The sequence below is a fragment of the Hetaerina americana genome, unplaced genomic scaffold (assembly GCF_022747635.1).
Source record: "Hetaerina americana unplaced genomic scaffold, ioHetAmer1.1.p SCAF_7, whole genome shotgun sequence".
Classification (NCBI taxonomy): Eukaryota; Metazoa; Arthropoda; class Insecta; order Odonata; family Calopterygidae; genus Hetaerina; species Hetaerina americana.
The window spans coordinates 7354019-7367833 of NW_027287316.1; the positions used below are offsets into that span (position 1 = coordinate 7354019).

At 38.3% G+C, this 13815-nt stretch overlaps 1 protein-coding gene across 1 annotated transcript in view; it reads right to left on the reverse strand.

Annotated features, from left to right (window-relative positions):
• per (period circadian regulator) overlaps positions 1-13815 on the reverse strand; it is a 157190-nt gene that overhangs the window by 13906 nt on the left and 129469 nt on the right. The window contains exons 17-18 of the mRNA XM_071595307.1: positions 4235-4800; positions 1064-1668 (exon numbers count right to left, since the gene is read on the reverse strand). Of these exons, the coding sequence (XP_071451408.1) occupies positions 1064-1668; positions 4235-4800 (1171 nt within the window). The remainder of the gene's footprint in view (positions 1-1063; positions 1669-4234; positions 4801-13815) is intronic.

Below are 13815 nucleotides of genomic sequence, written 5' to 3' on the forward strand. Positions count from 1 at the left end.
TTGCATGGGCAAAGTTGTTTATTTAGTGATTTTCATCCCAAAAATGCCAAGAAAAATATTTTCCAGTAAAAATATCTTTCAATGCCTTTCCTATTCCTCCAAACCAGTCTGCATATAAGATATTTTAGGTGACCGATGGAGGGAAACTGCCCCAGCCCTGTTGCTGTTTTTACAGGAGCTCTAAAACATTATAAATTCAGATTTCAGTCAATGCCAGTATTCTCTTTGGTCTGATAAATTAAAACAAAATGACCCACTATAATTTTTTTTATCAAAAGAAGAAATTTTAAGGCCAACCACATTTGAAAATTGGTTCCCAAGAGAAGAGGTGAGTTCAAAACAAGACGTCAATTAAAAAGGTAATAATCACTATATTTTATTGTCTCACTCACTCAAAGCACCTAATAGTCCTCTAAGAGTAATTGTGATGCTTTGTTTTGATCAAATCAGCAATAATTTGAACTGAGATGATTCTTTTAATTTTAAAATGTCTTCAAAACTGGCTGAAGCCAACTTAATTCCAATGTGATTGGCCATGGCATGCATTCAATTGCTAATATAACTGTTTTAAATCACACCTATATTATAAACAGCATTCCCCCACCAGGAGCTGGTGGTAGGTGGTATTAGTACACCAGTCATTAAAAATAAAAAAGAACAGCTTGTGTTACTTCACTTTGTTGTAATACTATGGAAAGGAGGTTGATATGCTCAACAAAGCACTTTAAAGAAGGAATCAAACAGGATGTTTTTATTAATATATGCTCACCACAATACAGATACACATAGCACTGATTCTGGAGGTGCCAAACATGCACAGTCCAAGAAAAGGCCAACATTTGCATGCATTAGGCAAAGGCGTATCAACCGATCATTTCCACTACTACAGAGTTTTTATATAACAGTGAAGTAATAGCTTCGAAAAGGGTTAGTGCCCATGCAATTGCAGAGTAAAAGTGAGCAATCCCAGGTAGTACAGAGCAAAGAATTTGTATATCAGTCAGGTAATGAAATAAGATTCGAAAAAAACATTGGCAATCAGAGAATCAGCAAATCTTCCTACCCTCAACCTTGAGGCAGATGCAATGCTCCCGACGGCGGAACCAGGCTCTGCTTTGACCGACGTTGCCTGTGAAGATGGCCTCTGGTATTTGGACGAGAACACCAGAGGATTCCCGTCTTTGCCCTTCTCGTCGTCCGCCTCATTCACCATGTGCTCTGGGCCCTTGCCATTGGCACCCCCGAGCATCGTCGCAGATGCTGATGAGAGGGCCTCACGATCAGTCATCAGGAGGACCCCTAGGCCCTCCCGCCCCCGTAGCAAGCCTTCACCCTGGTGGGGGAGGCCCTTGGCCACTTGCACCTGCTCCTGCAGCCGAATGTGGTGCAGGAGGCTGTGGTGATTGCCCCTTGGGCGTTGCACCCTCTGCAGGAACTGGGTGCTGGCTGCAGAGTTGGGTGGGGCTCGCTGGAGGAGGGGCATCTCGGGGGCTGTTGGCTGAGAGGGGGCTGAGAGATGAGCCGAAGGGGTGTGGTATGAGGTATACGCAGCCGGCATGTAAGTGTTGAGTGATGGCACAAACAGCTGCTGTGTGCCAGCCGACCCATTCGCCTGTGTGGATCCCATTGCCTGGTACAAAACCTGGGGCATGGCATTGGCGTATTGCGCTGGAGACAAAATGTGAAAGAGTGAGTGCATTGGAAAGACACTCACGGTACTTCATTCCCAATTCTCAGACAGCAGGATTAACCCCAATCAAAACAGTAATTTGATGGAAACATAAATTTTATCTAAAAGTGATTTTTTTTAAATGCCAGTTGATTATAGTTTGATATATTTTTATTCTTTATAAATGATAAATTTGCAGTATTGAGTAACTAGCAGTAATGTACTTTTCGGTCAAAACACAAATTTCAGTATGACAATTTTCTCAGCTTTTATTTCCCTTCCTTTAGCACCATAACTGAATGTTATTGTCTCTAATTTTGTAGTCGCTCATTGCAACTAATAATCACACTTGATTGTATTCCATTGAATCTTTCCATATTAATCTGAAATATGAACACAGCAAATTTAATGGCTGACTATAGTTTCAACAGCATGTTGTCCTATTCATCAAGTTATCATCATGGGATAACAAAGATATTTTCGGTTTACAAATTATCAGAGCAATAAAATCCTTCCGGGGTGTACTTGAAGAGATGATTTAAAATCGAATATATATGCCAAATGTCCAATTTAAAATGGATGCTTATTCTATCTTATTTATCAATCTAAATATTAATTTCATAATTTATTCATTCCACTATTTACTGCTTTCACTGTTAGATCAATTTCAAGCCAACAAATATTTCAACTATGAGCATATTCTAACTCACAATATAATATATAATTCTATTGTCAAAAATCAGCATTTTGTGTCCTTCAAAAATAATACATTGGTGATACATAGTTTTAATTTAAATTCCATCCTCAACATATAGTTTTAACTTAAACTCCACGCTCAATAAATAAGCCCTGAATATGACACACTTATGTTTGAACCATTCTCTTCTGAAGTGATTCTTCACTGAGCACACAAGTTATTTGAAACATGGATTCATGTATTGCCTCTTGACTGCATAATTATTTAGATTTTAAGCAGATTTATACACATTGAGTAATCATTTGGCCCATTTCTGAGGAGGAACTACTGATTAATACTTAAATGAAATCTCATTGAATATTTATTTACATTAATGCATTTCATCAATCTTTATTAAAATAACTAAACAAATGAATGTAAAGTTAGTTCACAGTAAAATATTATGCAATTTTGTTTTGAACTTTATTCATTTTAACTTTTTGTTAATTAATTGATTGAGTTTTCCTTTAATAATTTTATTCATATTGGTGGTGGCATAAATTTTTGACTGACTAAATTTTAGTCAATGAAGAAGTGTAGTTAAAATAAAAATTTTAATTAATTTAATATAATTGAATACAGACGAGGGTCATCCGGAAAGTAGTACCCGTTCGTGCCGCATGAAGTGCTGACGACGCGAGTAGCCGCTGGACGAGGTCAGATAGCTTCAGTGGCTTGTCTGCCTTCTCTGAGCCAAGTTGCGTGACGCTAGCATTGCCTGTGTTGTTTCTGTGATTGTTTACAATGTTTAAAAAAATTGAGAACGCCGCCAGTTGTGAAGTGAGGGCAGTGATTAAATTCCTCAATGCAAGAAACGTTCGCCCATGTGATATTCATTGCCAATTAAAGGAGGTGTATGGAGACAATGTAATGGACGAGTCGTCTGTTCGGCGGTGGTGTCGCAACTTCAACATGGGGAGGGGGAACACACACGACGATGAGCGTTCGGGGAGACCGTCTGTCATTACAGACCAACTGGTGAGCTCAGTTGACGAATTCGTGAGGAACGATCGGCGCGTCACAATTGATGACATCTGTGAGGATTTTCCCAATGTTTCTCGAACAATTGTTCATGAAATTGTTAAACACCATCTGCATTATGCAAAAATTTGTGCAAGATGGGTCCCTCGCGTATCTCAATGAGCTGGCGGCGAAGGACTATGCAGCAGGAATACAGAAACTTGTCACACGTTATGACAAATGCCTTAATTTGCTTGGAGATTATGTTGAGAAGTAGTTTAAAGTATCCTCTTTCAAATAAAATTTTTTATGTTTGTTAATATTTACTTTTGTGTCTTTATTTCACGAACGGGTACTACTTTGCGGATGACCCTCGTACATGACTCAAGCATAATGTTTAAGCCAGCAAATTCAAAGTTATATGGCATTTAAATTACAACTTTTTTATGATAACCTCCAATGCAACTTTTGCAATATGCAACATTAATACCATGTCAATATCCATGCCAGAAAATGTATTTCAATGAGATGTTTTTAAGCCTCTATTGTTTTTCCTCTTTGGAGATGTCATTTGAATACCTACTTCGTTTAAAAGGAACACAGTTAGGTGAATTCACATCCAACGTAGTACTGACATTAAGATCACCAACATGGGATGAGTCAAAGGAAATTTAAATTAAACTTCATTCAGACAATACATTATTGGACATTTTCCAGATATCTTAAGAAGGTCTCGAGTGCCTTCAAAGTCTGTGGATGGTTTAAAAGCTAATTTTTTGTAACCTTTGAATAGACAAGAAAGAGAATGCTATGGTGTGGGTGAGATTCAGTTCCATCTGGCCACTTGGGATAAACACTTAAGTACTCACGGTGGTTGGGGATGTAGGGCGTCCCTCCCATCGATGGAAGATCCGCACCCTGTGACGGATGCATGGGAATGAGGTAGGGGAATCCTGGTACTGGTGGCAATGGGACCTGCTGGGGTGAGAACCCAGCTACCTGGGCAGGCTGTCCTCTGCTATTCTCGACATTGACTTGCATGGGCACCATACCCGCAGACCCGGCTGGCATGTAATAGAACATCCCACCTTGCTGTGGGTTGATCAAGTGGGAGGGGAAGGGCTGCAGGGGGATGAGTGGGGGGTATGGAAGGCCCTGGGGTGGGCGTGGGGGAGCAGCAGATGCGGCCAGTGGGGGGTTGTTGTGGCTGATGGTGCCCCCAGCAGTGGTGGCGGTGGTGGAGGAGGAGTTGGTTGTAGGGATGAGGGCAGGCGGCACCGGCAGGAGTGTGGCAGGGGGCTGGGGGTGGGGCCGGTGCTGGTGGTTTGGCAGCTCTGGCATGGCCACAGATCCATGTGGCACGATGGCAGGGGGTGCCGAAGACGCGAGGTTGGGAATTTGCTGTCGCTTGGGTGGCATCATCATCCCAGGGTAACTGATGGAGAAGAGAAGAGGAGGGGGAGACGAACATCAGAGAGTGGGAGAGGAAAGGTACAAGTGAGCACGGTACGAAGATTTCTGTGGTGCCATGCTGTGTGTGAGTGCGTGAGTGAGCATATCAATCTGCCCATGGGTGTTGCATTCATTGTTATCATCAAGAGTCTTGAGAACCTCTCTGTTTTACTCCATGTGAACTTCCCCTTAAATTCTTGTATTACATGACTAGATGAAGTGAGAATCCCCAGTCCCCAGAGCTCCCAAGCTAGAATTCTCTATACCAGAAACTGTTCCCTGTGAGGACCGCTCCATCCAATCTGACCACAACTAATCCCAACCCAAAAATTTAGTCGGAAATGAGGGAGGAAGAGATAATTTCCATTGGGAGGAGCAAACTTTACACAGAATGATTTAGATGTGAAAAATATTCAATGTGCACTATACCTAAATAGAAATGGGCACCATGATACTAAAAGTTTGTTCACATTGATGTTGTTGCCGTTCTTAAATACGAGTTAAAAAAAACATTGAAATTCCACCATTCATTCATCTTAAGCATGTAATATCATTACTTGAAGACATCTTTTTCTCAAATATCATACTTTGATTAAAACATTCCAAATAGAATAAGTTCCAAACATCTTGTACGAAAATATTGGCTTGAACATTTTCTTTTATTCAAAATGTAGGTGGTAATGGAAAAAGTTTTTTCTAGGTGCTCCTTCAATCACCAAACTGAGAACCTTCCTTGCATGTTGGAGAATGCTAGCTTTAGTAACTAATTAGACTGCAACTTTGGTATGAGTTTAAAATAACTTCTGAATCAAATGAAGCCCTGTGACGTCACTGCTGTAATTTGCCGTAAATATGTGGCCAGTATAATTGGCAACCATTTGTATTAGTTTCTAGTGGATTATCTATAATAAATATGTGAATAAAATGTAGTATTTTAAAAATTAACATTTCATCTTCATGCATAAATCCAATTCATTTTATCAAGCTAGGTACCACCTCCAGTAGCATGCAAAGATTTCATCACATAAAAAAACTTTTCAAGAGTTCTGTGGACCCATGATGAATCTACTTCTTAAATTATCTATGAATTTTGCGGGATTCAGGCATCTCCCTCCCTCTTTAGTAACAACTTCATTACATATTCACATAGTGAAAAGATACTAAAAAGATTATCAATATCTAAATATTACCCAGTAATTGATAAACTACAGACAAAAAACCCAAAAGAAGTTTTCATTTTTTTCTCCGGTGTGATTATTTATTGGCATTTTGGCTTCTGCTCTTAAATACCAATTACTTAGTAGCCACAAAGTCACTTTTAATGCAAAAGGAAAAGTTTGTGGATTGGCTAAAAATGATCATGCATGTTCTGTCAGGTTTCCATTTTTTTAAACTGGTGTCCATTTTCCATTCCTCTTCAGCAACAATGTTTGAGGCCATTGCAGTAATCAATTTCATCCTCATAATTTCTGATTAGCCTCAATAAAACTGAAGATAACTATTAGGTTTAGTCAAGTAAAGTAATATTCTTTCTCAACAAAGTCAGGGCTTTCTTCATGCCTTCAGAGTTGTCTGCAATTCAGTTAAATTACCATGCATAAAATTTGAACACACATCCTTTCAAATCAATTGTTGATGTCTCATTTCAATGGCTCTCCTACAAAGACTCTTGGTATGATTTTAGTTCAACCAATATAACGTTTTAGTCACACTTCCGGGGCAGTTCCAATTTTAAATGTCAGTGGATGTGCTTGAGATGCTTTGGCAGGGCTCAGGGCCCAAAGATCTGTCTAACCTGATAACTAGTTCCATACAAAATGGATGTCGATTAATGTTTCTTGTCAGAGAAATTTAAACTGAAACCTTCAGATAATCCAAAACTTTCACTACTGCACACACAACCAAAATGTTACTGGCAACAATACCTATGCAGTTCAAGTTATCTCCCATTACTGAATAAAATGTAATTCGATCAAGTTCCATGGAGGGCATGGGAAACAAAAACCCCACTTGACAAATTTGGGTCTTTCATTTCGAGAACATCCTCAGTAAATAGCAATGGCACCTCATGGATCCATTTTATACTCAATTTAAAGAGTAAAACAAACAAGAAGGCCAATCAAATAACAAGCCAATTCCAATCACATCTAATCAGTTTAAAAACAGCTAATTACCCATCCTAGATTACTGTTTACAGTCCATGTTGCATGCAAAAACACCAACATTAATGTATTTTTATACATCACAGAATGTTATGAATCAAGAATGCATCAACTAAACTATTCATGCATAGAGGCAATGCACCCACTTCTACAGATGTTGTGCAAATAAGGATTCTTGGTCACCACTTGGGTTTCTAGCAATCATAATGCATAGATGCATCAAATTAGGAGTCAACATGTTTATCAGGCCACTAAACTCATAGCAAAGAAACAAACTTAAAATATAATGCTAATTATTCATTTATTTAATCTGTTCAGTAAAGAAGTAGTTCGACCTTGATTTACTTCTCATGCAGAACAAAATTTTATTCATTTTTGTGCCAATATAATGTGCTCTTAATGCTTTTGCAACCATAAATTTTAGATTATGCTACCAGAAAAAAAATTAATGGCTACAAAAGCATGCAAAAAAGTTGGCTTGCAGTATGAGAAAGTTGGCATGTAAACACAATGGTTAGTATGTAAAATATGCAATGAATATTGAAAATTCAGCATGCATTTTATATTTTTGGCCATGACACTCTGGCATAGATTTGAGTCATACAGCTTGAAGTATAGAATATGTACCAAACACCATACCTAATCTACCAAACAAAAGTTTTCTGAGCTTCCCAAAAAGAAGAAAACAGAAAACTTACCACTTTCCACAAGGGCTGTCACAGTTTGCCTCAAAATTACCACAATTTGACTGGAGAAACACAGCACTTGCCTAAATCATCCTAATTTGATATATGTGCATATTCCTGAAAGAATTATTAAAAGATAATCTTCCACAGATAAGTCTCAAATTTTGTCATTTGCTTCACAAAGCAGTATTGGTGACCTATATACTATGCAGTGTGCTCAAAAGTATTAAGGAATGATCAAAACTAGCCTAATCAAACCAGAACAGTAAAAATATTATTATAGGACCATACAATCTGATGATCTATCAAACATTTCTAACCAATTTTTTCTGCTGGACATCGATCATATTTTGAAAATAAGGAGAAGTGTCACAGTAACAACTGAAGAAGAATTTAGAAGAGTGGGTGAAGAGGAAGCCCAAGGAAGACACAAGAAGGGGAGGGAAACTAATGGACACTTCCTGGGACATGATGGTTCACCGATAATCATAATAGAAAGAAACGTGAATGGTAAGATTTATAAAGAGGAAAGTCAAAGTGAGCAGTTACAGGAAGCAGGTGATGAAAAATGTCAGTTCTAGTAACTTTGAAGGACTCAAGAGATGAGCAGATTATAATATGAGAGCTTGGAGAGTAGCTACAATCCAGTCCTCAGATTGATATCCCATGATGATAACAATAATTAAAAAATACAAGATAAAAGAGTCATTAACAAAATTTGAACTTTCTGTAATTCCCATTTGGTCCATGTACTCATTCATTGCTTTTACATAAGTGCCCAAAGGCTACATACATATTATGCACTCTGACATAGAGTGCCTACCTACCTTGCACTACACTAGCTACTAAAAAAGCCATTCAGTTACCATGTGTTCAAGCATAGGTTATTGTAAATATATTTTCAATAATTTTTTGTGTTATAATTATCATTTCTTTATGGTCACATCAGCATTTTACCACCTTTTCCTGCAATAAGATTAACTAGGAAACGTCACATGTCATATGCTCTGAAAACATGCCTCATGCGTCAAGGAGTGCCTCATGAACATCATTTTAACAAATTAATACAGGTGTGAATACAACATTTTTATACATCTAACAGAGGGTCATTTCTTTGTGTGGTGTGTTTCGTTTGCATTTGGTCGGATCAAAATGATCACTAGTCCAATGCAATGCTTTTCAGATGAGTCAACTCTCATGGAATTTGGAGGGACCCAGACTGAAAAAACCATGAGACCAGAGTGCCTCTCCATGGTGAACTTAGAGTTATACTCTAAGAACATGATAGCACCCATGAGGCCTCCATGGCACCATGATGCACCAAGGCATGACACTCTTTGTGGTGTTACCTGCCACTCTTCGGTTCTCAGAGTGCAAGACTTTTAGTTTCTTATGATATGCAAGATGATATAATAAGTCAAAATAAAAAGCATTTCTGAGAAATGAATAATAAAATACCTTATTTAAAAAAAATACCAATACAACATTACAAACTACCATTTCTTCAGGCTATCCCATGGAATCAACCCGCTAATTTTGATAGGTTAAATGGGAGGTTTTAAGGTATATAATAGGAGGGAGGTCTTTGAGGATAGAGAGAGAGAGGTATGGGGGAATAAATAGACTTGTAATCTATAACATTAGAAAATTTAAATCCTGATTACCTATGATAGTGGGCAAGCCAACCACTAACTCTGAAAGAAAAACCAAAACAACCTTTTGACTGCAGGTATCTTTAATTTTAACAGTGCTGAAATATCTATTGTATATTGTAGAAAGGGTCCAGGGTAGACTAACAGAATATTCTTTCCCTTTCGTGGATTGTGGGGACTGAGACCTAGCTGAAGTGTTTGTGGCAAACACAAAAGTATTGAAAGCATAAAGTGTGACACCCCTCAGGTCACTCATGCATTTTTGCTATGAAAATCAATTCAATAAATTTTCAAAAATACACATAAGTCACGGCAAAAGAAGGTTTTCCTAGTCATGGCATCATACCCAGCCGACCTCCCTATAAAACCACCTTAATGTTTGAGTCCAGCAAGCAGGAGGCAGCTCTAGGGACTTTATCCTCTAAGAAAGAGTCAAGCATGCGGAGGGTACTCCTAACTGCTGAGCTGGGTGCCAAGGTTGTTCCAATATTCTTGAGCCAATCCATGGTATGAGGGTGCCGATGCCAGTGGATGAGGCACGATTCCCTCTGTGGTCCAGTGAACCATGGGGGCATAGTCTGGCTCTTCTCTTGACATTTACAGCTATACCAGATTTGTCTCTAGTTTAAACCATTTTTCCCCTGACCTTGAGGACTGGCCCAACACGTTTTCTTTAGCTGCAACCCTGTCATTAGATATGTTCCCAGATTGAGCATAAAATTTAGTATTCTGTTGGACATGTTCAGCCACATTCCTTAGTTTCACAGGAAGGTATCTTGAAAATTCCACCACAGGGATTCTGTAGACTTAATGTTGTGGACTGTACGGAATAAGTGCTCCCAAAATGAGGAAGGCAGAGGCACCACTTCAGGAGCTTCCCAATGTGTTCTTCAAACACACTAACTTCTGGTTGTTCAACTGCACAACATGGTGAGTTGCTTCTCCTGGTCTCTTCTTGCCCCCTAATCCATACCCTTTCCAATCTTCATTTGTCATCACCCACTCTCATCTCATCACCCAGGGTACTACCTGCATGCATTTCCCTTTAACTTTCACCATGCATGTGCATTTCCTTACAAAGTGAAAATCCTTGATAGTTCTTTTAATGATATAATTAAATGTGCCACCCTTACTTTCCCTATTTTTCACTGAGGCACATCATGGCAAATGTTAAAAAAATAATGAATAATCTACGAGGGTCATCCGGAAAGTAGTACCCGTTCGTGCCGCATGAAGTGCTGACGACGCGAGTAGCCGCTGGACGAGGTCAGATAGCTTCAGTGGCTTGTCTGCCTTCTCTGAGCCAAGTTGCGTGACGCTAGCATTGCCTGTGTTGTTTCTGTGATTGTTTACAATGTTTAAAAAAATTGAGAACGCCGCCAGTTGTGAAGTGAGGGCAGTGATTAAATTCCTCAATGCAAGAAACGTTCGCCCATGTGATATTCATCGCCAATTAAAGGAGGTGTATGGAGACAATGTAATGGACGAGTCGTCTGTTCGGCGGTGGTGTCGCAACTTCAACATGGGGAGGGGGAACACACACGACGATGAGCGTTCGGGGAGACCGTCTGTCATTACAGACCAACTGGTGAGCTCAGTTGACGAATTCGTGAGGAACGATCGGCGCGTCACAATTGATGACATCTGTGAGCATTTTCCCAATGTTTCTCGAACAATTTTTCATGAAATTGTTAAACACCATCTGCATTATGCAAAAATTTGTGCAAGATGGGTCCCTCGCGTATCTCAATGAGCTGGCGGCGAAGGACTATGCAGCAGGAATACAGAAACTTGTCACACGTTATGACAAATGCCTTAATTTGCTTGGAGATTATGTTGAGAAGTAGTTTAAAGTATCCTCTTTCAAATAAAATTTTTTATGTTTGTTAATATTTACTTTTGTGTCTTTATTTCACGAACGGGTACTACTTTCCGGATGACCCTCGTATTTATTTAAAAAAGCAATCAAAAACGTCACAAAGACTTTTGCATTGCTCATTTTGTAATTCACATAATTATTATTTAGTAGTCTACCATTTAGAGTAGGTTTTGGAAGGACACAAACACATCTCACCTATATTTCTTGTGATTATGATGTTTCCTCATTCCTAAAAGGCATAATGCATAATATTACCATGGTTTTCTTATTTTTAATCTTCATGCCAAACTTCTTGCATTGCACCTATCAAGCACTCAATGACCATGTGGGGGTTCATTTTTTTGTGCGATTCAGGGGTGTACTGTGAGGTGTCACCCTAGGCACGACCCACAAGGAGGCATCTTGACCCACGAGGAACCAATCACATCTCAACCCCAGCCGAGCGTTCATCCCTCTTGTGCACAATGCTCTCATGGCATATATCTTACCGCGTTGACCTTTGTCTGTTATGCACAGCACACAGAATAAATCTGCTGTTTATTCAAATGCTTTAAATGTGATTTATTAGTATTTCCTAGCACCGACCACGCTCATATAGTTTCCAGCAACCCCACAAACCACAACCCCTTGGTGGCTGTCTGAATAAACTGCCTACCACCTGTATAAAGACAAGAGAACCACATTACAGATATGGAGACCACCCATCTAACCTCTGTCCCAGCCCACTATTGCTTAACTTTGGTGACCTAACAGGAACAAGTGAGTAAAGGCGGCTGGACTGTTGCCCTCTGCTAGCCTTAACTGTACTGTTTGATTCATGTGCAGGTTTTAAGTAAGTTGTCTATCCCTACAGTTTAATATTTTCTGCATCACCCCAAACAGCTTTGATAATCGTAGTGCAATTAGATATAGTTCATATATGTATAGGCTAATCAATTCAAAATAACAGTTTTTAGTTCATGAGCCACAATTTGATGTCTGAGATGAGTTAATTCTGAGAGAGACCTGGCTCTCACAAGAAATTGGTGATGCTTAACTTGATTAACATAACTTACATGCTTATCATAAATATCAATGTAATGCTCAAGTGACAAAATCAAGAGGCTTTTTGAGATGTGGGTAATGAGAAGAATGGAGAAGCTCAGTTGGACAAAGAGGAAGACTAATGACTAATTTATAATATGATTAACAGACGAAGAGAAGAATTTGTTAGAGGAAATCTGAAAAAGGCAGAGGAAGTGGATGAGGGAAATATTGAAACATATTGGGATATTGAATGCTATTACAAAAGGGAATATGCTAGGCAAGTAAGGGAGGGGAAGGAAGGGAATAGGATTTTTAGACATATAAAGACTGGCAGAAGTTATGAAGAATTAGAAGAAAATAATGTAGGGAAAACAAGGAGTTCTTGTGATATGTAAAAAAGGGAATAAGGGAATATCCAAAGCCTAACCTGATTAGGTAGATACAATAAATTGATTGAATATGAATGATAGTTTGAAAAAGTTATATCCATTAGACTTAAATAAGGGCTGCAGGCCTAATCTTATACCCTATTTATTTTTCACACATTCAATTCATTTGCCAAGCCTATTGTACATAATGTTTAAAAAATCAGGCATATTTCTGAATGTACGTAAACATAGTTATGATGTATTATTCTTTAAAATGAATGAAAAAAATGAAAATGGAACACATCTGCCAAATTACAAACCATCCTTTGGATAAAAAACCTTCGAAAACCAATATGTACATGTCTATTGCTTACACAAATTATTGCCAACAAGCCACAAATTTAGGAGTGCCAAGTCAACCCATAGGTACCAATCTCCTTGTTGTCAACCCATTTGCTGAAGAAAATTAGAAGATTGCTACTGGGTGAATTCAGAATGTATACCTGAACAAGTTTTCCTGAAGCATTTAAAATATTAAACCATTTCGCTAAATAACTAAAATCAGATGGTGTAGATGGTATAATGCTTGAATGGTTGAAAAGACATTTTGTTGGTTGTAGATAGTCAAAGTTGATTTTCTCACTTCAATAACTTTTAAGACCTATTCTTGTGTTCCAAATCGTTCAGCTCTGGGCCCATGGCTTTAAAATTTATGGATGGTATTGGGAAAAATATAGATACTAATTCAAACTTAAATCATTTCATGCATGCTGATATTTAAAAAAATCATACCCTGGGATAAAATCTGTTCATGACCATGTTCAATTAAAATGTAGGGCTAAAGATTAGTCCAAACCTAACTATATTATTATAAATATTAAGTGTAATATACATACAATATCAAATGGTCTTTGTAGGAATCATTCCATATAAATACTCATATTCAATGATGTCATGACTCAATTGAACATTTTCATTGTGATGTTAGAAATATTATCAGCAGAAATATTATTTCTCTCTCTCTCTCCCTCAGTTAACGAATTTATACGTTATCAAATAGCGATACTAAAAATTGTTATACATAGAAAACCTTGTATTATGTCCTACCCAGAAAAAAATGGACACACAGATGATTAGTGAGAGTATGCAGTTACCATCAGTAGAGTATCACTGCAGCAAGTCAGGTTTAATGTTACTATTTAAGCTGTGTAACAATTACATTTAA